Raw genomic sequence first — 26,604 nt, 5'->3', positions numbered from 1 at the left:
AGCTTTGAGGTCAAATGAGAAAGATGTCAAATCTCATTTGATGAAGAATCTATCCAATTTTTCAGCAATATAACTAAACCTTGGTCTTCTATTGTTCTAGGTGAATAATCCTTTTCCTGTTTCAATTTCCATCAGGTTGTTTCTGCTTACTCAGTCCTTGAAATCAACTTGAGATTGACCGGCTAGTTGAGATCCACCTCTCTTCTCAGATGGGTGTAGAATGGCATTGAAGTCACCACCCAGAATGATATGGGATTTTGGAAAACTTGGCAACAAGTGGTCAATTTCTAACCAGACTATAGGATTTTGCCAAGATCAAGGGCACAATGAAAAGCATAAAAAGAGAGACAATATAATGACAAGAATTAACTGTATTTTCATCAATATGCAAATGATCAACTGGATTAACCCATACAACGAATATAGGCTTGCTTATATAGGCAAGGCCATATGGATGTACAAGCACACAATCATGACATGTGGCTCAATGAGAAACAAGGGTAGGTAAGAAATACTAGGGGTAGGTAGGAGAAATAATATAATATTCCACAAGAGGTGGATGACCCACCGAATGTGGAGTGTAACAACAAAACAAGACCACAAAAGGTGGAATTTCTCCTACAAGCTCTATCCCTATGTGCATACTTCCCTAAGTTTCTCAAATCCAAACTACAAAGAGATGCATTATCCTAAGTTAACTTAAGTAAAGTGTAATAATATCCATAATGAATATTTATTTACACCAACACCCCCCCTTAAGTGCAACTTAGGGGGATGAAGACTCAAGTCAACAATGCAAGATGGGTCCTGACTACTAGGCCATGATAGGTACCCATGTACAAAATGCAAGCAAAACTATGCAATGCAATCTCTCACAAACGGAGAAAGGGAGAAAACCCAGTGGGAAAACACTCCCCCCAAAAGAGAGATGAATGTACAAAAGACTCTCAAAGAAGAAGGACAAAACCTCAAAGAGGAAAAAGTCCCCCCTATAAGAGAGGAAGGAGAAGTCAGCTGACCCCCCCTAATGACACATCCCACACCCCCAAGAGAGCTCGCAACTGCTGGAAGTTACTCTTCATGAAAGGTTTGGTGAATATGTCTGCAACCTGCTTTGTTGTAGAACAATACTGCAAATCAATGACCTGCTCCTGAATCAACTTTCAGATATAGTGCATATGAATCTCGATGTGTTTGGTCCGCTAGTGTTGGACCGGGTTCATCGAGATTGCAATAGCACTCTGATTGTCGCAATGTAGAACTGTCGGTCGTGGAGTGTCACCCAAACTCTATGAGAATCTGCTGAAGCCAAATGGTCTCAGTTGCTGCGTTAACAACGCCTCGATACTCAGCCTCAGTCGAAGAGAGAGCAATAGCATGTTGCTTCTTGCTCTGCCAACAAATGGGGCCTAAACCAAGGTGAAAACTGTAACCTGAAGTAGACTTATGATCATCAAGATCGCCAGCCCAATCGGAGTCTATGTAACCAACCAAGCAATGTCTTGTGCTTGCTGCATACTAAATCCCATAGTGATGTGTACCCTGGATGTAATGAAGGATGTGTTTGGCGGCTTTCCAATGAAGCTCACGTGGTTCTTGCATGAAGCGGGAAACCATGCTAACTGCAAATGAAATATCAGGTCGTGCATGAGTCAAGTAGATGAGACTACCCACAAGCTGACAATACAAAGTGGCATCAACTGGTGGAGAAGAACACTGAGCCTCAAGTTTGACTCCTGAAAGAAAGGGAGTCAATGCAGGCTTACAATCAGCCATATGAAAACGTGCAAGTAGATCAAGAGCATACTTGGGCTACGATGGTGTAATCCCGGAAGAGGACTGTGAGATCTCTATCCCGAGAAAGTAGTGCAAAAGACCCAAATCAGTCATAGCAAATCTGTCATGCAAAGAAAATTTGACCCTGCTAATGATGGATGCGGTACTCCCTGTAATGATCAAATAATCAACATAGAGCACACGTATCAAGTGAGAGTCATCCTGTCGCAAAATGTAGAAATTAGGATCGGAATGACACCTGGTGAACCCAGCTGAGAGAAGAAAGGAATCCATCTTGGCATACCGAGCCCTGGGGGCCTGCTTAAGGCCATAGAGAGATTTCATTAGTCTACAAACCAAGGAAGTATCCTGGATGAAACCCTATGGCTGCTCCATATAAATCTCCTCATCAAGATCACCATGAAGAAAAACACTCTTCACATCCATCTGATGTACAACCCAACCATGAGCTACAACAATAGCAAGTGTTAAGCGAATGGAGTTCATCTTGGCTACGGGCGCAAAGGTCTCAGTATAGTCAACACCTGCAACCTGAGAGAAACCTTTTGCAACAAGACGAGCCTTGTACTTATCCACACTACCATCCACTGCAAACTTGGTCCGATAGATCCACTTACATCGAACCATCTTTTTCCCCTTAGGGAGATGGACTAAATCCCATGTGTTGTTCCTCATCAAGGAACTATACTCTTCCTCCATAGCTTGGTTCCACTCAGGAACCCCTGATGCTTCCCGAAATGTCTGTGGATCGGAAGCGGTAGCAATGAATGCATGTGGAAGATCCTGATGGTGTGATCGATTTCTCTGTGTATCTGAAGGATCCCCAACAAGAGAACTCGCGGACTCAAGTGTCTTTCGAGCCCAACAAGGTCTAGGTGGAGGTGGAGAACGAGGCTCCTCAACTACAAGTGGACCCTGCGGAGGTGTAACCTTGCGAGTCAGAGTTGAAGGAGTCTCATCATCTAAATCACTAGCATCACTATCCACAATGGAGGAAGGTGGAGGAGGTAGAGAGGCTAAGCTAGCAGAGCTTTCCTCAAAGTGAACACTCCTCTCAATGAACACCTCATGTGTCTCAGGATCCATCAATCTATATGCCCTAACACCCTCATGATATCCAACAAATATGCAAGTCTGACTCTGAGGTTCCAATGCCTTGCGTTTCTGCGGAGGTATGCGAGCCCATGTTGGACACCTAAAGACTCTGAAATGTATCATAATCGGTTTCCTACCAGCCCAGGCTTCGAAAGGAGTAATACCTTGCAAAGCTTTGTGAGGAACCTGATTCTGGATGTGTGTGGCACAACTGATAGCCTCTGTCCAAAAGGCAGGATCAAGAGAGCGTGCATGAATCATACAACTAGCCATTTCTTTGAGAGTTTTATTCTTGCATTCTGCAACTCCGTTCTGCTGTGGAGTATATGCTACAGAATGTTGAAGATCAATCCCCTCAAATGTACAAAAATCCTCAAGTCTCTTGTTAACATATTCCCTTCCATTATCTGTGCGAAGAATCTTGACCACTTTCCTGGATTGCTTCTCCACACGAGTCTTGAAGTCCTGAAACCTGTCAAATACTTCACTCTTATGAATGAGAAAGTAGACCCAAGTGAAGCGGGAGTAGTCATCAATGAAGGTGAGGACATAGCGGGCCTTGCTAAATGAAGGTGCTGGAAATGGACCTGCTACATTGCTGTGAACAAGTTGCAGAACTTTCAAAGCTCTCCAAGCTTTCCCTTTATCAAACTTCTCCTCGGGATGCTTTCCCATCGAACAACTTCAGCATACAACCTCTAAAAAACTGATTCAAGGTAGACCCGTGACCATGTCTTTAGTGATGAGCTGCTGAAGATAGTGGTAGTTGAGGTGACCAAATCGCTAATGCCATAGCTTACTTTTGGAATCTGAATGAGTAAGCAAGGCCCTAGAAGGTGAACTTGGCACAAAGTGAGAGAATGAATAAAGCCTTGAGTTGTCATTGACTTGTCCCACTGCTACCAAGGCATCATCATCAAGTTCCTTTACCACAACTGAATCTGGTGTGAAGTCAACCTTTTTCCCATTCCCATAGTGAGTGATTTGGTAGATAGAGAGAAGGTTGGTAGACAAGTTAGGAACATAGAGAACATTCCCAAAAGTTCCATCATCCATGTCAATTGAACCTTTCCCTTCAACCTCTACTTGTGTATCATCACCTATGTAAATGTGAGGTACCTTAGATGGCTCCAATGAAGAAAACTACTCCTTTGTAGAACCCATGTGATATGAGATACTCGAGTCAAGTATCCATTGCTGTGAAGAACCTATTGTAGCCACAAATGCTTGCCCTTTTCCCTTAGACTGTGAGGAAGAGGAAGGAGATGAATCCTTCTTTGTGTAGGCGGATGGCAAGTTGATGTTGTTTTTCTTAAGAAGATTAGTTAACTCATCAACTTGTTTTGTGTGGCATCGATGCTCATCATGACCATACTTCTTGCAATATGCACAAGTTGGTTTATCCTTCTTAGGTGGTGTCCCCTTCTTGGAAGAGGATGAAAAAGTGCCTTGTGATGGAGAGGACGATTGTCCTTTTCCCTGTTGTGGCTTTCACTTAGAGTGCTTCTTCTTCTTGTTGGAATCTTTGCCTTGACCTCCTTGATTCCCTAGATTAGCCACCAAAGCCTTGGACTTTGAAGACTTGAGAAGCCCCATGTTCAAAAACTTAGATTGTTCCAATAGCAACATTTTTGTGAAAGCATCAAATGAAGGTATAACATAGGAACTCCCCACAGTCAATCGATGAGTTTGGAAGCTAGACAGAAATGCTGCATATTCTGGTGCAAACTTGTCCAACAAGTTGAATATCAACTGAGCATCTTTTTTGTCAATTCCACAATCCTTAAGCTTTGCTCTTAGCTCATATGCTTTGGTGACATAATCTTGGATTGTATCAAAACTCTTGGGATCCAAGTTGGTGAGCTCATTATCAATCTTATAACCTCTGATTTCATCAACTTGACCATACAATTTCTGAAACATATCCCAAGCCTCTTTAATTGTTGTACACTTCTGAATGTGAAAAATGAGGTCATCTGATACATACTTGCGCAAAGTTCCAAGAGCCATGCAATTCTCAGTGAGCCATTCTAACTGAGCATTAGGATCAACCTTAGGATCAGGGGGTGCTGCTATTGTTCCATCTATGTAATGCTTGAGACTTTTTTCCATTAATTTGCTCCATACTTTATGTAGTCACATAAATTTGTCCACTTAATTAAATGAATATTTAGTATTTATTTGATTATTTAACCATTAATTAATAATTAATTAAATTAATATTTAATTAATTCATCTTAACCCTATTCTCCTATTAATTAAATAAATTATTCAATTTATTTTTATTTAATTCACTTAACCAAATTCAAACCATTAATTAAATAAATAAATCATATTTGTTTAATTAAATCTTCTCTCACATTTAAATAAATCAATATTTATTTAAATCCCCCAAAATCTCATATTTCATATTTAAATAAATTAAAATTTATTTAAATCACCTTTATCCTCCACCTACTTGCCTTTTCCTACAAATGCAAGTTGCACAACTAATTATTTATTTAAAATCCTATTTGTCCTCACCCACTTGAAACTTTTAATGGTTTCCCTTAAAGTCTTCAAACTTAATGGCTTCCTTCTATAGTCTTCTTAAGCCTTTAATGGTTTCCCTTAAAATCTTCAAACTTAATGGCTTCCTTCTAGAGTCTTCTCAAGGCTTTAAGGGTTTCCCTTAAAGTCTTCAAACTTAATGGCTTCCTTTTAGAGTCTTCTCAAGCCTTTAATGGTTTCCCTCAAAGTCTTCAAGCATTTAATGCTTTATCTTCCTTTTCCTCATGTAAATAAATTAAGATTTATTTAATATTAAAATTCACATTCACATTTAAATAAATTAATATTTATTTAAATATCTATCCAAATGCAAATTACACCATTTAATTCCTTCCACTTGCATTCTCCTACAAAATCCACTTGAATGCCTAAATCTCTTCTAGATTCTTCTAACTCCTTCTAATTAACTTAATCCTATCCTAATTATTGTCACATTCCTAAGCAACTTAAAGTCACTTCTCAAAGACTTCAAAGTCTTTGAAAAACATTTAATGCTTTGTGTGTTCAACCATTTAACCTCCAAAGTCTTCAATAACCATTAAAGGCTTTATGTTTTCAAATGGTTAACCTCTAAAGTCTTTCAAACCATTAAAGGCTCCTACATAACCATTTATGGTTAACTCACCTTTTACCTTTGGTTAGAGACTTTCCTCTAACTTAACCATCCATTTGACTCATGGGTCTCTTCAAAGAATTTATTTCTTTGACTAAGGTAACCATTTAACCCTTGCACATTCATTTATCCTTTGGATAAAAAGAATATCCATTAACCTAACCCTAACCCAACCCCTTAGGGTAACCATCATGTCCCCTCAAGAATTTAATGCTCCTTATTTCTCCTCTAAAGCCTCCTCATGGTGACACTTGTCAACATGGGATTGGGTTGAAAGTCTCACATTGATTGAATATCTTTCAATCCTAACCCTTGTTAAGATTGCTCAATCTTAACCTTTCATTTCCCAATTTTTTCTATAAATAGAACCCTTCTCCTCAAGCAAAAAAGGAAGCATTAGAGTATTATTGTTATATTGGTATTAGCATAGAGTTTTTTCACAACATCACTATCTACACTTGCATAGCATTTGTTTATCATTTTCAACCATCTTGAATCTCCATATGACATCCATGGCTAGTGCTAAAAGCTGAGAGCTACATTCATGTGGAACTTGGAGAGGAGAGAAACAAGGTTGGAACAACTATGAGCATCTTGAGGAGTATAGTTTATCTATTTAGCATGTTTGTTTAGGATAATTTTTTGTTGCTAACACTAACGTTTGTTTCTTGTGCTCTTGTGTGTGTTGCCATCAAACAGATTTTCTAATCCTTTTTGCAGAGCATCATTTGGTGAACCTGACATGAATAAAAAAGCAACCATTTTGAAGACTACTAAATTTTGAATGTTTTAATTGACACACAGGTCAGGCTCTTGCGCTTTTTTTCTCAGTTTAGCACCTTCGCAAATTGATACTTTAGCGCTATTGTCTATACTGTTGCTCTTTCGTGTTAAATAACGCTTCTGTTTTCACACAAAGTAGAGCTATTGTAATAGAGAGTTGTAAGAAAATTTCTTGTAACCAAAAACCAAAATTTTTAGGCTTGTAGAAGCCCACCAAAACATGCGGATTTTTCTAACTAATTATCTTTTGTGCAGGTTTTAACTAACCCCTACAATAGGATTTTTTTTTTAACAATTTTAGCTTAGGAAATAAATTTGTTCATATTGCTAACTTTGTCTTTCAAGTTAGGATAAAATAAATTCATTTTCCTTTTGAGTTAAAATCAACTACACTTTCATTTGGAGTTTTAAAAAGAACCACATTTTTTGTTTGGAGCTCTAAAAAAGAATCACACTTGTTCAAAGTTAAAAAGAATCACAAAAACACATACAATTATTTTTTTGCAAAGTTAGGAACAAATTATTTTGGTGCTTAAAATCAACAAGGAAAATTTTATTTCTTGCATCAAACTAAAATTCACAATCAACACTTCATTTTGTGCAAGTTAAAAAGAATCCCCAATTTGTCAAAGTTATTGTCAAATCGATTTACTTCAAGCAAAACGTGCTCTTAATTCAGTTGACCAGGATTTCCAATTCGTAGATTACAACACATTTTGCCATTGAAGGATAAAAAGAACACCATGATTGTTGGAGCTACATCTCCAAATAGTTAAATCACATTGCAAATGATGAGTTAAAAAGAACAAGTATCTTTTGTGTTTGGCACACTTGTGCAAAGTTTGTCGAGTGGTCGTACTTCTAACACACACTATCCTATCCCTTGTCTTTCATGGTCCTAGGTGCAAAGGAAAAGTGTTAGTAACACTCAAAGTTTATCTTTTTAAGAGAGGCCTGCCAATAGACACATCACTTTTGGGAACGACCTCGCGCGGTAAATCTTTCAAGCCGCTATAGAAATCAGGTGAGAGCAAAAGTTGTAGCCTTGGGTATAACTGTTCCTACAGTGTAACTTGCCGAAAGGACAAATGAGCCCCATCACAAGTTACAAGGCTCTTAAGTGAGTCACTGCAGAATAAACTTATGTCCAAAAACATCAAACATTACTAAACACCTTTAAGTAGTAGCCCACCTGTTCTATTGATTGAGGATATTTGTGATAAATTCAGTGCAAGAGCATAGAAGGTTTTGCTCCCAAGATACTCACCATACATATTTCCTTGAGTAGAAACATAGCTTTTTGAAAGGTTACTTGTAGCCCGATAAAACTGGTGACTCCTCCATCATAAGGATCATCTATTTGTTATGTTCATGCAAGACTTAGTATATCACATCCTTACCTGCCACGACGGGATTCATAAGGTATGTAGTACCAAAGTTGAAGAAATATCAAGATGTGGATTGAACTTATCGCAACTGGCCATTTGACCTTGGGGATAAATATTGTTTGAAGTGTTTTCATTTTGAGTCAAAACCAGTGCAAATTGAGCCAACTTCAGGCTTTGGAAAAACACCTAAAATACATTTAAAGGAAAGAGTCATAAAAAGTTCAAAAGATTGGGTTGATCTAGACCCATACTTACTTGTTCCTTTTGAGGCAACATTCTTGTGTTTGTGTGCTTGCTTTGTTTTCTTGTCAAAGAAACATCATAAAATCCAAAATCCAAAACAAGTATTCATCCAACACAAACATTTTCAAAAACAAAAGATCATAAATAAAGAGCAATAACAAAAAGTATCAAACTATATGACCATTCTTCACATCTTGAGAAAGAAGAATCTTCATCAACACATCAACTTGAAGAGAAGGCCAGTAAGCTCAAAGGCATTAATCAAAAGGAAGAAATTCTTCTATCTTAATAGACAAATCTTTGTCTCTCATAGAACCTTCCTACGTCGCATGCATCTATATCTTGAAGGGAAATCAAACGAATTTGATCAAGAGTCATTAAACCGCAGAGCTTTTATGCAATATCGAGCTTTGAGTTATCACAAGAACAAAGGAGACAAAACCAATCCTAACTTCTTTCCCGACATTTGCATCACATATAACGTAGCTTGGGAAGAACCACCAACTCTTGAAAGAGAAGAGGAAGAATTTGTCCGATATGTGACACAAAGCTTTTATTGAAGTTCACATTTCATCCATTATCATATCCATATCTAATCAAATCCACTCCCAACTCTCAAAACATCAAGAGGTTTTTGTCCTAAGTTCTATTTCGATATTGCTTGAATCAAACACAACACATCACTTTTTAGGGTGTCTCTACATCTAGGATAAACTCATCCTAAGAGGCATTTCTACGCAGGGTAAAACTAGTCTATGAGTGCATCCTCTCATTACTAGGTAGTTGAGTCTGTAACACATTTCAGATTTCTCTAAACCTTATCACATCAAACTTTGTCAATCAAACACAACAAGCAATTCAGGAAAGAACTTTGGTAGCATCTACCTTTAGTGCTAGGGATCCGTATGCAAAGCATTTCACCAAACATCAATCTTTCATTCCATCACCAACTCATCATCATTTTCATCAAACTTCAACAAAAACTTATAACCAAAATGGCTCATACCAGATCAAGATCTAGACAACAAGAAATTGAAGAGGAAGAGGAAGAAAATATCAATGAGTTCCAAGAGGCCCTTGGAGGAAATATAAATGATGAAAATCCAAGCACTCCTACTCCAACGACAATAGAAAGGGCACAACACAACCCTCTCTTTAATAGGCTTTTTGATGAAATACTTAGGAGCAATGTTGATGCTCACTTTTTAAGACTTGCTCAAGAAGGACTTAAACTACCCTCTGACTTTGATGTTGCACAACTAAGACAAGCATCAGAACGCCAAAGTCATAATGAGGATGAAAGAGGTAGAGAACACATTAGATACAACCTTCATCAAGGTAATCCCCCACCTCCTCCTCCGAATGACATAGAACTGTTGCTGAGAATCTCGCCCAACAACTTCATAGTGGTGTAAAAACCAATCAATTTTCACTTAATGACATTTGTCCCTATCCCTTTGATAGGAATCTTCGTATGCCACCTTTTCCACGAGGGTTTGAAACACTCAAGTTCAAAAAGTATAGAGGAAAAGGAGATCCTCGTGATCATGTTTGAGAATTCCATTCAGCTTGCCTCGAAGTGGCATACGAGGATACATACCTAATGCGACTTTTTTCCCAAAGCTTGGGAGGAACAACCACATCATGGTTTTCTCTATTACCAGGTGGCATTAGGACATTTGAAGAACTCATCCAGAAATTCCTGGCACATTACTCACACACCATTGTACGTGATATCACAATGGCTGATCTATGTAACACTAAACAATAACCAGGTGAGCTATTTATAGTCTTTCTACAACGATGACGTCAAATGTCTAGCAGACGTTCTCTTCAGTTACCTGAACAAGAACTAGTGGAAATATTTATTTCCAACTTAAATGACGAAATGAAATTTCACCTAGATGTAAAAGACACAGACTCTTTCAATGACATGATCACAAAAGGCTTAAAATGTGAGCGGGCTCTCATCAAGAAAGGGCTTATCAAAATCTACAATGAGCCAAAGGATGACCCTCGTCCACACTTCAATAGTGACAAGCTTAACTTTTGGAACAAAAACAAAAACGTCGTCAACGACGGGGTTGTGGATGCAAGAACTATCAAAAGTGCACAACCCGTGGTACGATTTGTAGGACAGAACCCCCTACCCAAGAATAACACAGTTGCTCCTCCAAGTCAAGGATGCAATACATCTTAAGAGGAACCTAGACAACATCAACAAAATTTTAAACCAAAACGAACATACACTCCCTTAGGGGAACCCATCGAAACAATGTTACGTCAGTTTGTTTCTCAAAATCTGGTGACCTTACCCAAAACATCAAATTATGAACCTCAAGTCAAACCTTCATGGTGGAGGGATACTGAACATTGCGACTTCCATCAAGGGAAATGACATAAGACAAACAATTGTCACAAATTGAAAGATCTTATTCAGGATCTTATTGACCGAGGTGAAATCGAAATTGAAGGACATGACCCAAAGACAACAAACAATGATCATCTCATGTTTAAAAATCCACTTCCATCACAAGATCAAATGGGTCCTTCCACTTCAGGGAGAAACACAAATACCATCGATTATACGCAAGCCACGTATAATTACATTGTGAATCACCTATATGATGCCAGTGAACAAATTACAACTATTACCATCAAAAATCCCAGCTCCACTTGCAATGTTGTTACACGTCATGAAAAGATTACCATAAAAGCAGCTCCACAAGGCATCATATCTATCCCAAAGCAGTATAACCTTGTGGAACAGTTAGACAAAACGCCCGCATTGATATCTATCTTAGAGCTATTGCGCCTATCTCCATCCTATAAAACAATCTTGGATCAAGCTCTCCAAGAGGCATCAATCCCTGCAAACCTAAATACAGATCAGTTCCAAGCTATGGTTGGAAACCTAAGATCATCACCTTGTCTCACTTTCTCTGAAAGTGACAACTCATCCTTCCAGCAACCTCACAACGCCTCACTCCACATTGAAGGGTTTATCAACCAGCATAGGATCAAGCGAGTCTTGATCGATAATGGAGTAGGCTTGAATATTTGTACACTACAATTAGTCACTGCATTGGGATATGCAATTGAATCAGTGGATCCCCGCAAGAAGATCACAATCAAAGCTTATGATGATGCAAAGCGTTCATCAAAAGGAGCTGTTGTACTACCGATCCGAGTGGGCCCAGTGGTGAAGCACATCATCTGTCAAGTTCTGAACCTTCCTTTGCCATATAATTTATTATTAGGAAGACCTTGGATACATGCCATGCAAGCCGTTCCATCCACCTACCATCAGTGTATCAAGTTCTCGTATAATGGTGTAGAAATTACAATCCTGGGCGATGCCAACCGCTTTGCATATTGTCACAATATCAATCATCAACCAGAGATCACCGTTTCCAACAACAGAGAAGCCATCTCATCCACATCATATGTAAGTCCATCCTCTCTTTCCAGTTCAAACACCACTATACCCAAGCAAGAGAAGCTCAAGGTGAAAACAACAGAGGAAGGTCTTGGGGAATACAATCTAAGCTAGCTCTTTTGTGTTGGACAAATGCCCACTTCTCCTAGAACTCATGGTAAACCTCAATGGTTACTTCAAATGCCACTGATCAAGCTAGCATGTACTTTGACACCTTTCATCTTGGGAAAGAGTCAAGAAGAAGAGACCAAAGATGATGACTTAACAGAATGGATCTATAAAGATCCTATCACCACGAACATCCCACAAGCTAAGCTTCCCACAGATCAGTATGGAAAAGGCCTTCTCATTATGCAAAGAATGGGTTATGATAGTCAGAGTGCTTTGGGACATTGCAAGAAAGGACGACATGAACCGCTGTAGCCGAAATTAAAGCCCAAAGATAACATAGGCTTATGCTTTCAAAAGGAGATCCTTCCTAAGCTTAGATTCAAAGGGAAACCCACCAAGCCTCTATATCAACCTGCTACAAAGAAATTGCCTTTGATTATATCAACAACACCACGCACCATAGCAACTGGCCCATTGAGGATAAAAATCCTAGCAAAACCATCCAGAATGCCAGTAATCCCATCAATCAAACCAACAACACTATCGACAACAACAATAACATCAGTAGTCCCCTTAGCAGCAACAACTATATCATAATTCCCAACAGTATCAACAACACTGGCAATTTCAACAAAAGCAGCAGAATCAACACTACCGATACTCCCAGTATCGGATTCTCTGATCCCCACAATTATTCCTGCAACATCGATCATTTCATCTACAAAAGTACATCAACCGATCACACCTGTAGTATTTAACTCAAAAGATATCCCAGTATGGTACAGTAATCGGCTCCTGGAAAGTGACTCAGAAACCGACTTGCATGAGTGGGAATTTGATTTAGTGTAGCTTAACACTTCATACGAGGAAGACACATCACCACCTCCACCCCACAAAAACATCCCTGTTTACAGAGAAGCACAGATAAAGACCTCTTGGGTTCCTAAACAAGAAACTTCTTCCACAGACCCTATGTCACATCCTACGCCTGATTCTCACAGGGAGAGTACCATCAATGACCTTCACCACAACGTCTTAACCCTCACTGACACATCTAACGAACTCAACCTAATCGATGAGGTAATGCCCATTATCCATCTTGAACTCATTGAATGGAGCCAACCTAATCCCCCATGTCTTGACCATTTCCAAAATGATGAGGCGATCATTGACTTCTTGGAACTACAGTATAACATACCAAGCAAGGATCACAAAGTTGGATTCACCATTGACCTTAATAGCGCAACATACTTTGGGGCAGATGCCAAACCTTTTAGCTGCAAAAATATAACAATAAAACGTGGATCTTCCAGTGAAAACCACACTGTGGCACTGTTTGATCCCACAAAAGTAAAAAGAAAGAGCGTATCCAATGGTGAAAACCTCTCTGAGGCGCCTGAACATGAAAGGTTTGACATCCTCCCCTCTCATACATAGTATTAATGATCAACGATTCTCATCGAAGAAACCAAAGAATACAATGTGGGGACTCTTGAAACTCGTCACCACATACATCTGACATCTCTTTTAACTTCAGAGGAACAACCCAAGCTTGTCGAATTCTTCCAGAAGCGCCAGATTGCATGGTCATATGCAGACATGCCTGGTCTTGATCCGGATTTAGTCATGCATCACCTCACCATAGCAGAAGGAGCCAAGCCTGTCAAGCAGAAGCTTTACAAGATGCATCTTCAGATTGCAGTACTAGTCAAAGTAGAACTTAAGAAACTCCTGGATGTTGGTTTCATTCGACCAATTGATTATGGAGACTAGATCTCCAATATTGTGGCTGTCGGCAAAACAAATGGGGGCATCCGTATTTGTACTGACTTCAAAGATCTGAACAAGGCATGTCCTAAAGATGACTTCCCCCTACCAAATATCGAGATCATAGTAGACCTAACAACAAGACATGCCATGCTTTCACTCATGGATGGTTTTTCAGGATATAATTAGATAAAGATCACACCAGAAGATCAACATAAGATAGCCTTCAATGCCCATGGGGCACATAATGCTGAATGTAATGCCTTTCAGTCTAAAGAATGCAGGAGCGACCTATCAATGAGCAATGACCACTATCTTCCATAATATGATGCATACCATAATGGAAGATTATGTTGATGACTTACTGACAAAATCATTCACAGGAGAAGGTCATTTGGAAATATTAGAACAATATCATGTTCGACTCAACCCAAAGAAATGTGTCTTTGGAGTAACCTCAGGGAAGCTTCTAGGGTACATTGTCTCAAGCAAAGGCATTGAGGTTGACCCAACAAAGGTCAAAGCAATCATGGATATGCCACCTCCAAAGAACATCAGCCAGCTAAGGACACTACAAGGGCAACTTCAATCTATCCACAGATTCATTGCACAACCGGCAGATAAATGTCACCCATTTACACACCTGCTACACAAAAATATCCGCTTTCGGTGGGATGCTAGATGCCAGCAAGCATTCCAGATGCTTAAAGATTATCTCATGAATACACCATTGTTGATCCCACCAGATCCGAATAAGCCTCTACTACTCTATATATCAGCAACAAATATAGCATTGGGTGTATTATTGGCACAACACAATGCAGAAGGGAAAGAGTGTGTTGTTTACTACATCTCTCGCACACTGGTTGGTTATGAACTCAATTACACCCCTATTGAGCGAACTTGCCTAGCAGTAATCTTGGCAGCCACTAAACTGAGGCACTATCTATTAACACATAAAGTACAACTCATTGCAAAGATGGATCCACTCAAGTACTTACTCAGCAAAGAAGCATTGACAAGCCGCTTGGCCAAATGGGTAATGATTTTCAGTGAATTTTATATCGAGTATGTGGACCGTAAGGCTATCAAAGGATAAGTTATTGCAGATCAGTTGGCCTATGCACCACTCATAGGCGATCATTCCCTTATTTCCAATTTTCCAGATGAAGAGATATTCATGATCACAACAACACAACCATGAAAACTCTACTATGATGGTTCATACACTAGGCATGGCTCGGGGGCAAGCATTTTGTTTATCATACCTCAAGGTGACAACATCCCAAAGTCTTACAAGCTCACATTTCCATGCACAAACAACAAAGCTGAATATGAGGCCTTGATCACAGGACTCGGGCTAGCCATACAATGGAAGTTATAAGAACTACAAGTATATGGCGACTCCCAACTAGTCATTCGACAAGCCACTAATGAATATCAGACTAAAGATGACAAACTCATGCCATACAAACAAATGGTGGGCAGTTTAAAGGCATTATTTACTACTATCACCTTTGAGTAGATACCAAGAGATCAGAATCGAGCTATTGACACTATGGCTACTATTGCATCTCTTCTAGATCTTCCAAAAAATTCAACACGCTATGAGTTATTGATCGAACAACTTTGGATTCCCACTTATGATATCCTCGAATCGGAGATGATATGTCGTCTTGTTGGTTTTGAATCCCCATGATACGGTGAGTTTTACACCTACCTCCACGATCACACACTTTCTCCTAATCAATCAAATAACCAATGTAAAACCTTCATTCGCCAAACAGCTCGATATACCATTATTGCTGAAACCCTATACCAACGCAGTCTTGATGGTACTGTCCTTCGATGTTTGGAACAGGATGAGATAACAAAGGCCTTGAAAGAGGTACATGAAGGAATTTGTGGAACTCATGCAAGTGGCCCGTCACAAGCTAAGAAGATCATACGAGCTGGATACTATTGGCCATCAATTGAAAAAGACTCCTACTACTTCGTCAGAAAATGCAAGAAATGCCAAGTTCATGGAGACCTGATACATGCACCTGCATAGGAATTGCAACCAATCACAACACCATGGCCCTTTTGTCAATGGGGACTTGACCTTGTGGGTAAAATCCATCTATCTTCATCCAACGACCACAAATTCATTATTACTGCCATCGAATACTTCACAAAGTGGATCAAAGTTGTTCCACTTACCCAAGTCACCGGCAAGTAGATCGTCTCATTCATCCTTAATTACATCATCTATCGGTATGGTCTACCCATGTCCATCATCACAGATAACGGTCTTCCATTCAAGAATCAAGATGTCCGTGAACTCTGTGAGAAATTTCACATCCAACACCGCTCTTCCACTCCCTATTACCCACAAGGCAATGGTTAGGCTGAAGCATCAAACAAGAACATATTGAGAATCCTAAAGAAGACAGTCAATGATGTCAGTCGTGATTGGCATGTTCAACTGAATCCAGCACTATGGGCGTATTGAACTAGCATTCAAACCCCTACAGGCGCAACTCCCTACTCATTGGTTTATAGTGCAGAAGCTATTTTACCTATTGAGGTTGAGATACCATCACTACGAGTTTCCTTGCATTATATTATAGATGATGAGGCCTACAAGGTCTCACGTCTTCAGGACTTAGAGCTACTTGATCAGAAATGACAAGCTGCATACAATCACCTGAAAGCCTATCAACATCGTATGAGCAGAAGCTATAATCATTGAGTTAGACCTCACACATTAGAGGTAGGTGATCTTGTTCTTCGAGAGAATCCTCGTAACCAACCAAACCGAGAACATTAGGGAAAGTTTGAATCGAACTAGTTGGGTCGATATGTTATCACTGCTGTATTTGGGTCCGAGGCATATCAGTTGGCTACTTTAGAAGGAGAACCGCTAGCAGATCCAATCAACATCATGCACCTCAAACGGTCTTATACCTAAAAAGCTGTACAGAGCATCAGGCTCCCATACATATCAAAAATACACCAAAAACATTCAGAAAAATGTCCTGAAGAAAATACAAAAAAATCAAAATAGTAAAGAAAAATCATGCATTCAAACAGTGAACAACCACTCCGGTGGCACTTTGGGTAAGTGCGATGGTGAAAACCTGGCAAACATGCGCCACTTGTAAAGACTATGGCTCCGTTGTCTTTCAGACTTGTTGCAATCACATTCATTTACATCCACACATCCATCAGTCCAAAACCGTGGCTTGTTATTGATCTGCAATCAAGAGATAGTACTTCATGCATCTTGCATCCCGCTTTTTCATAGTCATGTCTAAACTGGGGGCAATGCCCTTAACCTATTAATGGAAGTGGATTATGCATTACTTGTGATTCATTGAGTTCTTCATTCGAAAATTGTCTCACAAAATTCAAAAACATTCAAAACAATCACAAAAACTCTAAAAACATTCAAAACAATCACAAAATCCAAAAAACATCAGAAAACATAAAAAAATCAAACAAAAACATGGCAACACCTTGTATACTCATCTGAGCAAAACCAAACAAGCATTGAAAAATACTCACACGATGATCACTTATCAAATTGACCAAACAATCAACATCAACACTCAAACTGTCTTCAACAAGGATGCATCCTTCCTTACCAAAACAAAGACAAGATGACATTTTCTTTGACAAGAAAATTTTGTTTAAGCTATCAAATACTTGGTTTATTTATAAGTTATTCATTCATTTATATATATTAGGTTCCTAAGCTACTCTAGGATATCCACAAGTGGTTAGAGTGGCTGGGACGGTTCCTAAGCATTGTTTGTAAGTCTTCTATGAATTATTCTGATGAAGTACTGGGGCATGTCCTAATGGTGTCTACGTGGGAAGTTCACTAAGCTACGTGATCTTATGCGAAACACAGTCTTAGATCACTACGGCTTGCTAACTACAGGGTATACCTTGACCATATGATCATGAACCATTATCGAGGATCCATATTCTTTTATTCTTTATATATGTTGTTTGCCTATAGATACGATGCTCCATCCTTGGTTCCTACTGCCTCATCCAAACATGATAGTGGTTTATCTCTGACTACGATATGAACTTGTCTCAGGAAATGATCAGCAAAAGATCAAGGAGGACGTTCCAGGTCATGCATGAAAGGAGATAATCCTTGTCTGTTTTGCAAGCAATACTCAGGTCAACTTGATCCATTATATCAAGTTGCTTGTATTAACTTGCTATATCAAAATACATGTAAGGAATACTCAAGTCATCTTGAATCATTATTTCAATTGCTTATATTTTTCTTACAACATTTCAAACTTCAATGATGAAACATAAAGCGCTATGGATCGTCATTCCATCTCATCTGTATATATTGCATTCTGTTGCATTCTGTCCATCCATACATTCATAAATAGATGCATATCATTCATACATAGTAATGACAATGGGTGCATACTCTATTTTCTTCTTCTTCCATAGGAATGAGTCATAGGTCCTCCATTTCTTCTATCTAACATCGAACCCCCCACCCTCTGCATCTCGATAATCATCATAAATCCCTTCATCATATCCCATCAACTCAATCAAGCTACATTCATCACCGTCCATCTCTAACAAGAGGGGTTGCACATCCCATCCTCAGTCATCCACACAATCAAGCCAGTTACTCTATCTGCACAGGTACATCGACTCACACACACCTAGACTATCAACAGATACTCTGATCAGGTATCTTCGGGTCTCAACAGGTAATCGATTATGGTAAACCTAGACTACATCAGACATTTATCATAATGACCTAGTCTCAACAGGGCTGCTATGATTCACCACAACCATCCATCACACGCAATTGATCCACCAATCAAATACAATCACAACAGACAATTACATCAATTGTCTAAGTCTCAACGAGTATTTTGCTTCATATACCTTGACTTCATCGGACAATTACATCAATTGTCTAAGTCACCATCAAGTCACTTTGATTCACTTACTCAGACTTTATCTTGTCCAAGCAAACAACTGACATCAACTGTCATGCTTTGACTCGATTGGGGCAATTTAACCAATTGCACCAGATTGTCCAACCATTTTGATCAATTATATAGCATCAATCAAAAACACAACACCACATTTGCACCGTATCTTCTGCATAACCTACGGGTACTCACTGGCTTGCCATTTCTCCATATTCACTCTATTGTCTTCCATTCTTTCACCATTATTGCTAATTTCTTTTATTCTACCTCCCCTCCACTTCTTTATCTTTTTCGAGAGATCACCCGATTTTTCAAAAAAATTTGGCCCATCTCTCAAGGGGGCATACCACCCACTAAATTAATATTTATGGGGCATATTTCTTCGCACCTATTTTTCTTTCTTTGAAACGACATGATAAAACTACACCATCTCAAAGAGGGGCAAATGTAGTCACATAAATTTGTCCACTTAATTAAATGAATATTTAGTATTTATTTGATTATTTAACCATCAATCAATAATTAATTAAATTAATGTTTAATTAATTCATCTTAACCCTATTCTCCTATTAATTAAATAAATTATTCAATTTATTTGATTTAATTCACTTAACCAAATTCAAACCATTAATTAAATAAATAAATCATATTTGTTTAATTAAATCTTCTCTCACATTTAAATAAATTAATATTTATTTAAATCCCCCAAAATCTCATCTCTCATATTTAAATAAATTAACATTTATTTAAATCACCTTTATCCTCCACCCACTTGCATTTTCCTACAAATGCAAGTTGCACAACTATTTTAAATAAATAAATTATTTATTTAAAATTCTATTTATTCTCACCCACTTGAAACCTTTAATGGTTTCCCTTAAAGTCTTCAAACTTAATGGCTTCCTTCTATAGTCTTCTTAAGCCTTTAATGGTTTCCCTTAAAGTCTTGAAACTTAATGGCTTCCTTCTAGAGTCTTTTCAAGCCTTTAACGGTTTCCCTCAAAGTCTTCAAGCATTTAATGCTTTATTTTCCTTTTTTTCATGTAAATAAATTAAGATTTATTTAAATCCAAAATTCACATTTACATTTAAATAAATTAATATTTATTTAAATATCTATCCAAATGCAAATTACACCATTTAATTGAAATGAATGATTTTATTTCAATTGAAAATCCCAAAATTACTCCCACTTGCATTCTCCTACAAAATCCACTTGCATGTCTAAATCCCTTCTAGATTCTTCTAACTCCTTTTAATTAGATTAATCCTATCTTAATTATTGTCACATTCCTAAGCAACTTGAAGTCACTTCTCAAAGACTTCAAAGTCTTTGAAAAACATTTAATGCTTTGTGTGTTCAACAATTTAACCTCCAAAGTCTTCAATAACCATTAAAGACTTTATGTTTTCAAATGGTTAACCTCTAAAGCCTTCCAAACCATTAAATGCTCTTACATAACCATTTATGGTTAACTCACCTTTTACCTTTGATTAGAGACTTTCCTCTAACTTAACCATCTTTTTGACTCATGGGTCTCTTCAAAGCATTTATTTCTTTGACTAAGGTAACCATTTAACCCTTGCACATTCATTTATCCCTTGGATAAAGGGATAAATGAATATCCATTAACCTAACCCTAACCCAACCCCCTAAGGTAACCATCATATCCCCTCAAGAATTTAATGCTCCTTATCTCTCCTCTCAAGCCTCCTCATGGTGACACTTGTCAACATGGGATTGGGTTGAAAGTCTCACATGGATTGAATATCTTTCAATCCTAACCCTTGTTAAGATTGCTCAATCTTAACCCTTCATTTCCCAATTTCTTCTATAAATAGAACCCTTCTCCTCAAGCAAAAAAGGAAGCATTAGATTATTATTGTTATATTGGTATTAGCATAGAGCTTTTTCATAGCATCACTATCTACACTTGCATAGCATTTGTTTATCATTTTCAACCATTTTGAATCTCCATATGGCATCCATGGCTAGTGCTAAAAGTTGAGAGCTACACTCATAGGGAACTTGGAGAGGAGAGGAACAAGGGAGGAGCAATTATGAGCATCTTGATTAGCATTTGGAGGAGTATAGTTTATCTATTATATATTTGTATGCTTTCTATTTCATGCTTAATATCTCTCTTGATATGCTTGTTTAGGATAATATTTTGTTGCTAACACTAACATTTGTTTCTTGTGCTCTTGTGTGTGTTGTCATCAAACAGATTTTCTAATCCTTTTTGCAGAGCATCACTTTAATTTTCCATGATGCATAATTATGTGGAGTTAAAGGTGGAAATTTATGAGGACTCATTGCAACAAAAATAAAAGAGCACAAGGAAAGAGAGACACAATCACACAAGACACCCCCCCAAATTCACTCAATCAAAGAACCCCCCCAAAAGTGATGATTTTGCACTTTATACTTAGTGTGCCACTTGCAAAAAATGATAAAGTGGGCTTTTGATTTCAATTTTACAACTGCCTCAATAAGGCCAAAAGAGACTCAAACTAATAATGCAAGAGATCTAAACTAAGATCCAAGCAATTTACAAGTACCAAATAGGTCAAATAAGACCAATATCTGAAAGTACAACTTCTACTCAAAATCTCTGAAATCTGATCATATATTATGAAAGTAGACAAAAAAATATGCACTTTAAAAAAAAACGACACCTGAAAAGGGGGTCGTATGAACTCAAACGAGGCCTTTGAAGTTGCAGAATTAAGGATTGGACAGGTATAGCTGAGAGAATCCAAAAATTTCGAAAAACCTGTATACCGAAATCAGAAAATAACCACACCACTACAAAGAGCATGAAAAATTAGCCCAAATAAAAAAAAAATTGCACCCAAAAAGGAGCAAAATTGAGCAAATTATGGGCCTCCAAAGTTGGCCTAAAAAACCAAACAACTCAACGGAGAGGTGTCTGTGAATTTCCAAAAAAACTGACTGGGCATTGACTAGGTGGTGACTGTGCAAAAAAAAATAGGTGGCACTGACTGGGCGTTGACGTGGCAGGTAGGCTTTCTTCTGTTGGCATTCATCGGAAAACAGATAGTCGGCAGCCAGAAAATTTTGACGGCGGCCTAAAAAACTTTCAGCGGTGGCCGGAGGGCTGACGGCGGCTTTCGGAGAGCCTGCAGGAGGCGCTGGTGGTGGCGGCTAGAGGGTGGTGCCAGAAGCAACGGCAGTGGCGGGGTCCAGGGGTCCCGACGGCGGTGGAGCTGAAGCAGTGGCGGGCGGCGTGCTATGGGCAGCAACGGGCTCCGAGCGGCGTGCTGTAGGTTGCGGGTGGTGGCGGAGCTGAGGTCTTTTGCGGGATGGGGTCTTCTGTGGGCTATCGGTGGTGCTGGTGGTGGCTGGTGGCCGCTGGGCAGTGCTGCTGGCGGCCGGTACTGCCGAAACCTGCACACCCTGCAGGGATGTACGAAGGCGTAGGGGGGTCTACGGACCCCCAACCAAAAAAAAAAATTCTATATTTCTTTTTTCTGAAAAAAAATAACTTTTTCGGATATATATATATATATATATATATATATATATATATATATATATATATATATATATATATATATATATATATATATATATATCTGAAAATTCTATACCTTACCGCCCAAATTGGTCAAAAGATTCCTCCACCCCCAAAAGTCGATTTTCACCAAAAATGGTCGAGTTTATACTCAATTTTTATGGAAACGACCTCCTGGACGCAATGGTGAGGTTGAAAATGCTCTAAGATGCTTCCAAAAAATGCTTGTTCCTTAGATCCAAAAATAGAAGTCTTCCAAAATGTCTCCAAAAACCAATCAATGAAGCCCCAATGGCTCTGATACCATGTAGGATTTTGTTAAGATCAAGGGCACAATGAAAAGAATAAAAAGAGAGACAATAGAATGACAAGAACAAACTATATTTTCATCAATATGCAACTGATCAACTGGATTAACCAACACAATGAATATAGGCCTGTTTATATAGGCAAGGCCATATGGATGTACGAGCACACAATTATGACATATGGCTCAATGAGAAACAAGGGTAGGTAAGAAATACTAGGGGTAGGTAGGAGAAATAATATAATATTCCAGAAGAGGTGGATGACCCACCGAATGTGGAGTGTAACAATAAAACAAGACCACAAAAGGTGGATTTTCTCCTACAATCTTTATCCCTATGTGCACACTTCTCTAAGTGTCTCAAATCCAAACTACGAAGAGAGGCATTATCCTAAGTTAACTTAAGTAAAGTGTAATAATATCCATAATGAATATTTATTTACACTAAGGTGTGCGCCCTTGGTCTCATTGTGTTGTGCAACACAACACTTGAGTTTGTGACATGGTTTGACCGCCTCCTGTGGATTTTATAAGTCTAGTGGTTGTATCGGGCATTAACAGGTCGATCTTTTGGTACAACAAAAATTGTACTTGTAAAAAGTGGTATCAGAGCTTGGTCACAGGTTTAAACCCCTCCCTTGCGCTTGGGGGGGGATTGTTACAAGGTGTGCGCCCTTGGTCTCCTTGTGTTGTGCAACACAATGCTCGAGTTTGTGACATGGCTTAATCGCCTCCTTTGGATTTTATAAGTCTAGTGGTTGTATCAGGCATTAACAAGTTAATCTTTTGGTGCAACGACAACCGCACTTGTAACAAGTGGTATCAGAGCTTGGTCATAGGTTCAAATCCCTCGCTTGCGCTGTGGGGGGATTGTTGCAAGGTGTACGCCCTTGGTCTCCTTATGTTGTGCATCGCAACACTCGAGTTTGTGACATGGCTTAACCACCTCCTATGGATTTAACAAGTCTAGTGGTTGTATCGAGCATTAATAGGTTGATCTTTTGGTGCAACGACAACTACACTTGTAACATTTCTTGGGTTAGGAATGGGGCCATAAACATTAATGAGAATAAAATGAAGGTTGCTACTAGAGGATTCCATAATTCCCCCTTGCCAGTTTTACTCAGGAACTAGAGGTTGAAATTTCATGACATTCTTTTTCCATAGGATGGCTAGGTCATCGGATGTTCCTTCTACCTAAACAACTTCCACTTGCCAAAAGTCAAGTTTCTTTGCAAAATTCAACATTTCTTCTACGGTTAGTTTGGTTTCTTGCAATAACAGGATATTAGCCTGAATTGCAATACATGTACGGTTGACCAAGCATTGCTTGCTAGGAGCACCTAGTCCCCTAACATTCCAAGACAAGAGCTTCATTGCTCTTGATGAAGGGAGTTTCCCTTCCCTTGAAAGAGAAAGGTTTTGATCTTTGTTTGTCTTTCTACCTCCCTGTCCTTCACCCAAAGCTCTAAAAAAGACTTCCTTTTGGTGATGTTTGCAGAACTCTTACCACAGTATGGAGTCCTTTTGTTTGTCACATCCTAAAGAATACCAAGATCAATATCAGATCTCTCCTCCTCATCATCAGAGATGTCATTAGCATCATTAGCACCTGATCCTTCATTCATCTTGTCAAAATCTATAATCTCCTTGATTAATGTCTACCTTTCTGACTCCTTGGCTGTTAGGGATCCCATAGATACTGAGGGGGTGGGGGGGTGAATCAGTATCTGACTAGTTAATGGAATTTCTTAACTTAAAACATGCAGAACATAATATAACAGTGTACCGGTATGCAAGAAATAATGCAATAAATAGAATCAAGAACATCCACATGAAAATCACACCATAACACAAGATTTTAACGAGGAAACCCGGTGTGGGAAAAACCTTGGTGGGATTTGTGACCCACAATATTCACTCACTGGCCAATAAGAGAATATTACTTACAATAGGGGCCTACACATGTAGGAAGGCCAACTGCCTAGAGCTCACTACTCAATGGGAAGTCTCACTGACTTACAATAAGGATTATACAAATCCAATATCTTGTACTGCTTTACAATAGCATCTTCAATGCCTGATTCAGTACCGGTTCCTACTCTGTTCTTTACATATACCCCTTAACCTATATTTCGCATAATAGGTCTGCCTAATATTTTTCTTATCTTCCTTCTACATCACATTCCAAATGTCTACAATGATCTCTTTTATATATAAGAGTCATTTTACAATTTTCCAAGTCGGCTTACACATTTTTACAATAATAAACAAAATAAAATATAACAAAATCCTATCGGCCTCTGTGCCGGTATACTTCCTTTCTTCTGTGTCAGTGTCGGTGTCTTGAATGCCGGTGTAGACTTTGATCTGCTAATGCCGATATAATGCTTTTACCGGTGCCATAGGATTGCAAGGTTGCCATCAATGACAAAACCTTCAATCACATACAATGTCTCATTAGAGTGTGCATATGCCAACAATCTCCCCCTTTGGCATTGATGGCAACACTCATGAGAAATTTCAAAAAAAAGTATCCAAAAATGTGTAGTCCAAAAATGTTACCAAAAATGTGTGTGCTCCCCCTGAGCTTATGGTTCTTGTCCTGTGATTTGAATTTTCTCATCCCACTACTCCCCCTTTGGCATCAACAACAAAGGTTGTCAAGATGTTAGTAGAGTTTGTAGTTTCAACCTTGTAACTGGGTGGTTACAATTTGAAAAAGATCTCCCAAAATCAAGTTTATACTGTCCATAAACTTCTTGCTATCTTTTATTGTTGTCTCTGTTCTCTTCACTGTATCGGTGAGATGTTGCAAATGCTCTGGCGGTGTTTTGCTTCCCTATATTAGTGCTTCAGATACTTCCTTCCGTAGAGATGCTAGATAGTCCAATCTTGGACTTAGTTTTGATCTCAAATGTTTTGCCTTACTATTATTTCTTTCTCTCTTTCCAATTTGAGTAGTTCTTCCTCAAAATTTGTTATCTTCTCCCCAAAAACTGATAGTGTATTAGGTGAGTTGACAAAACTGTCTGCAAGTTTATTGATCTCATCCTGTACCTTGCTCATTTTCTTATCTATATCTACAATCAAAAAGTTTGTTTTACATGTATCTTTGTACAAATTTTTGTACTCTTTCAACAAATTACATAATTCCGGTAGAAGTGTGTCAAAATATCTGTTACACTTCTTTATTTGCTCATCAAAGAATTTTTGTTTTTCAACTTCTACTTTATCCTTCACTGATTCTTCTCTTATTTTCTCAATGTTTTTTGAGATATATTTACACAGTGTATCCAGTTGTCCTAAAGAGTCTTTATTGTCTATATTACAATTGGGAGCAATTACCTTCAAAATTGGTATGGAATCATCAATTGCTTTGTAAGCTTGTGAGCTGCAATCGGTTATTTTCTTGATTGAATCTAATAGCACCTCAATCACATTTGTTGATTTGTATCCTGACGATGATCCAACAATCTGAGTACTGGTGGAAGTAACCAAGCTTGTGTTGACCTCTGGTAGGTCTGTTTGTGTCTACATTTCTTTAAGCACTAGTTTTCCACTAGTTGTCGGTGGCACTGTTTCCTTATGTACCTGTTCCTGTTCCTGTTGTTGTTGCTATTTCAGAGCCTTTTGCTCTGTTTGATTCAATGCCTCAATCTGTGTCTCAATCTCTGCCTTTTTCTCTTTATCTTCTGCCGGTTTACTAGTTTCCCCTGCTACCGGAGGCTCACTAGCCATATTAGCCTTATCAGTTGAATCTTTGTCTACCACTATGTTGATCTTCTAAGTATCAACATTCACAGTATATAGGACTTCAGGATTAGGATTATTATCCTCTACATCCATACTCTTAGCTACCGGTTGATCATCTGTAGTTGTTGTTTTTACCGATGGAGTATTTAAAGGAGGTGGGGGTAAGTTGTCTCTAACCTTGATACTAGGTGGTCCACCAACTTTTCCTTTTCCCTTGTCTCTATCTTTTTGATAAACTTTTATGGGCTT

At 38.6% G+C, this 26,604-nt stretch overlaps 1 protein-coding gene across 1 annotated transcript; it reads right to left on the bottom strand.

Annotated features, from left to right (window-relative positions):
• Nucleotides 1-21,922: 21,922 nt before the first annotated feature.
• LOC131071251 (non-specific lipid transfer protein GPI-anchored 23-like) lies at nucleotides 21,923-26,340 on the bottom strand. The gene is made up of 2 exons (XM_058007006.1): nucleotides 26,254-26,340; nucleotides 21,923-22,204 (listed from the first exon to the last, which is right to left on the bottom strand). The coding sequence occupies exons 1-2, from the start codon at nucleotides 26,338-26,340 to the stop codon at nucleotides 21,923-21,925; spliced, it is 369 nt and encodes a 122-aa protein (XP_057862989.1).
• Between the last annotated feature and the right edge of the window lie 264 nt (nucleotides 26,341-26,604).

Source organism: Cryptomeria japonica, chromosome 8 (genome assembly GCF_030272615.1).
Source record: "Cryptomeria japonica chromosome 8, Sugi_1.0, whole genome shotgun sequence".
Classification (NCBI taxonomy): domain Eukaryota; kingdom Viridiplantae; phylum Streptophyta; class Pinopsida; order Cupressales; family Cupressaceae; genus Cryptomeria; species Cryptomeria japonica.
The sequence above is the reverse complement of the archived record's forward strand: the minus strand, read 5'-3'. Positions and strand labels throughout refer to the sequence as shown.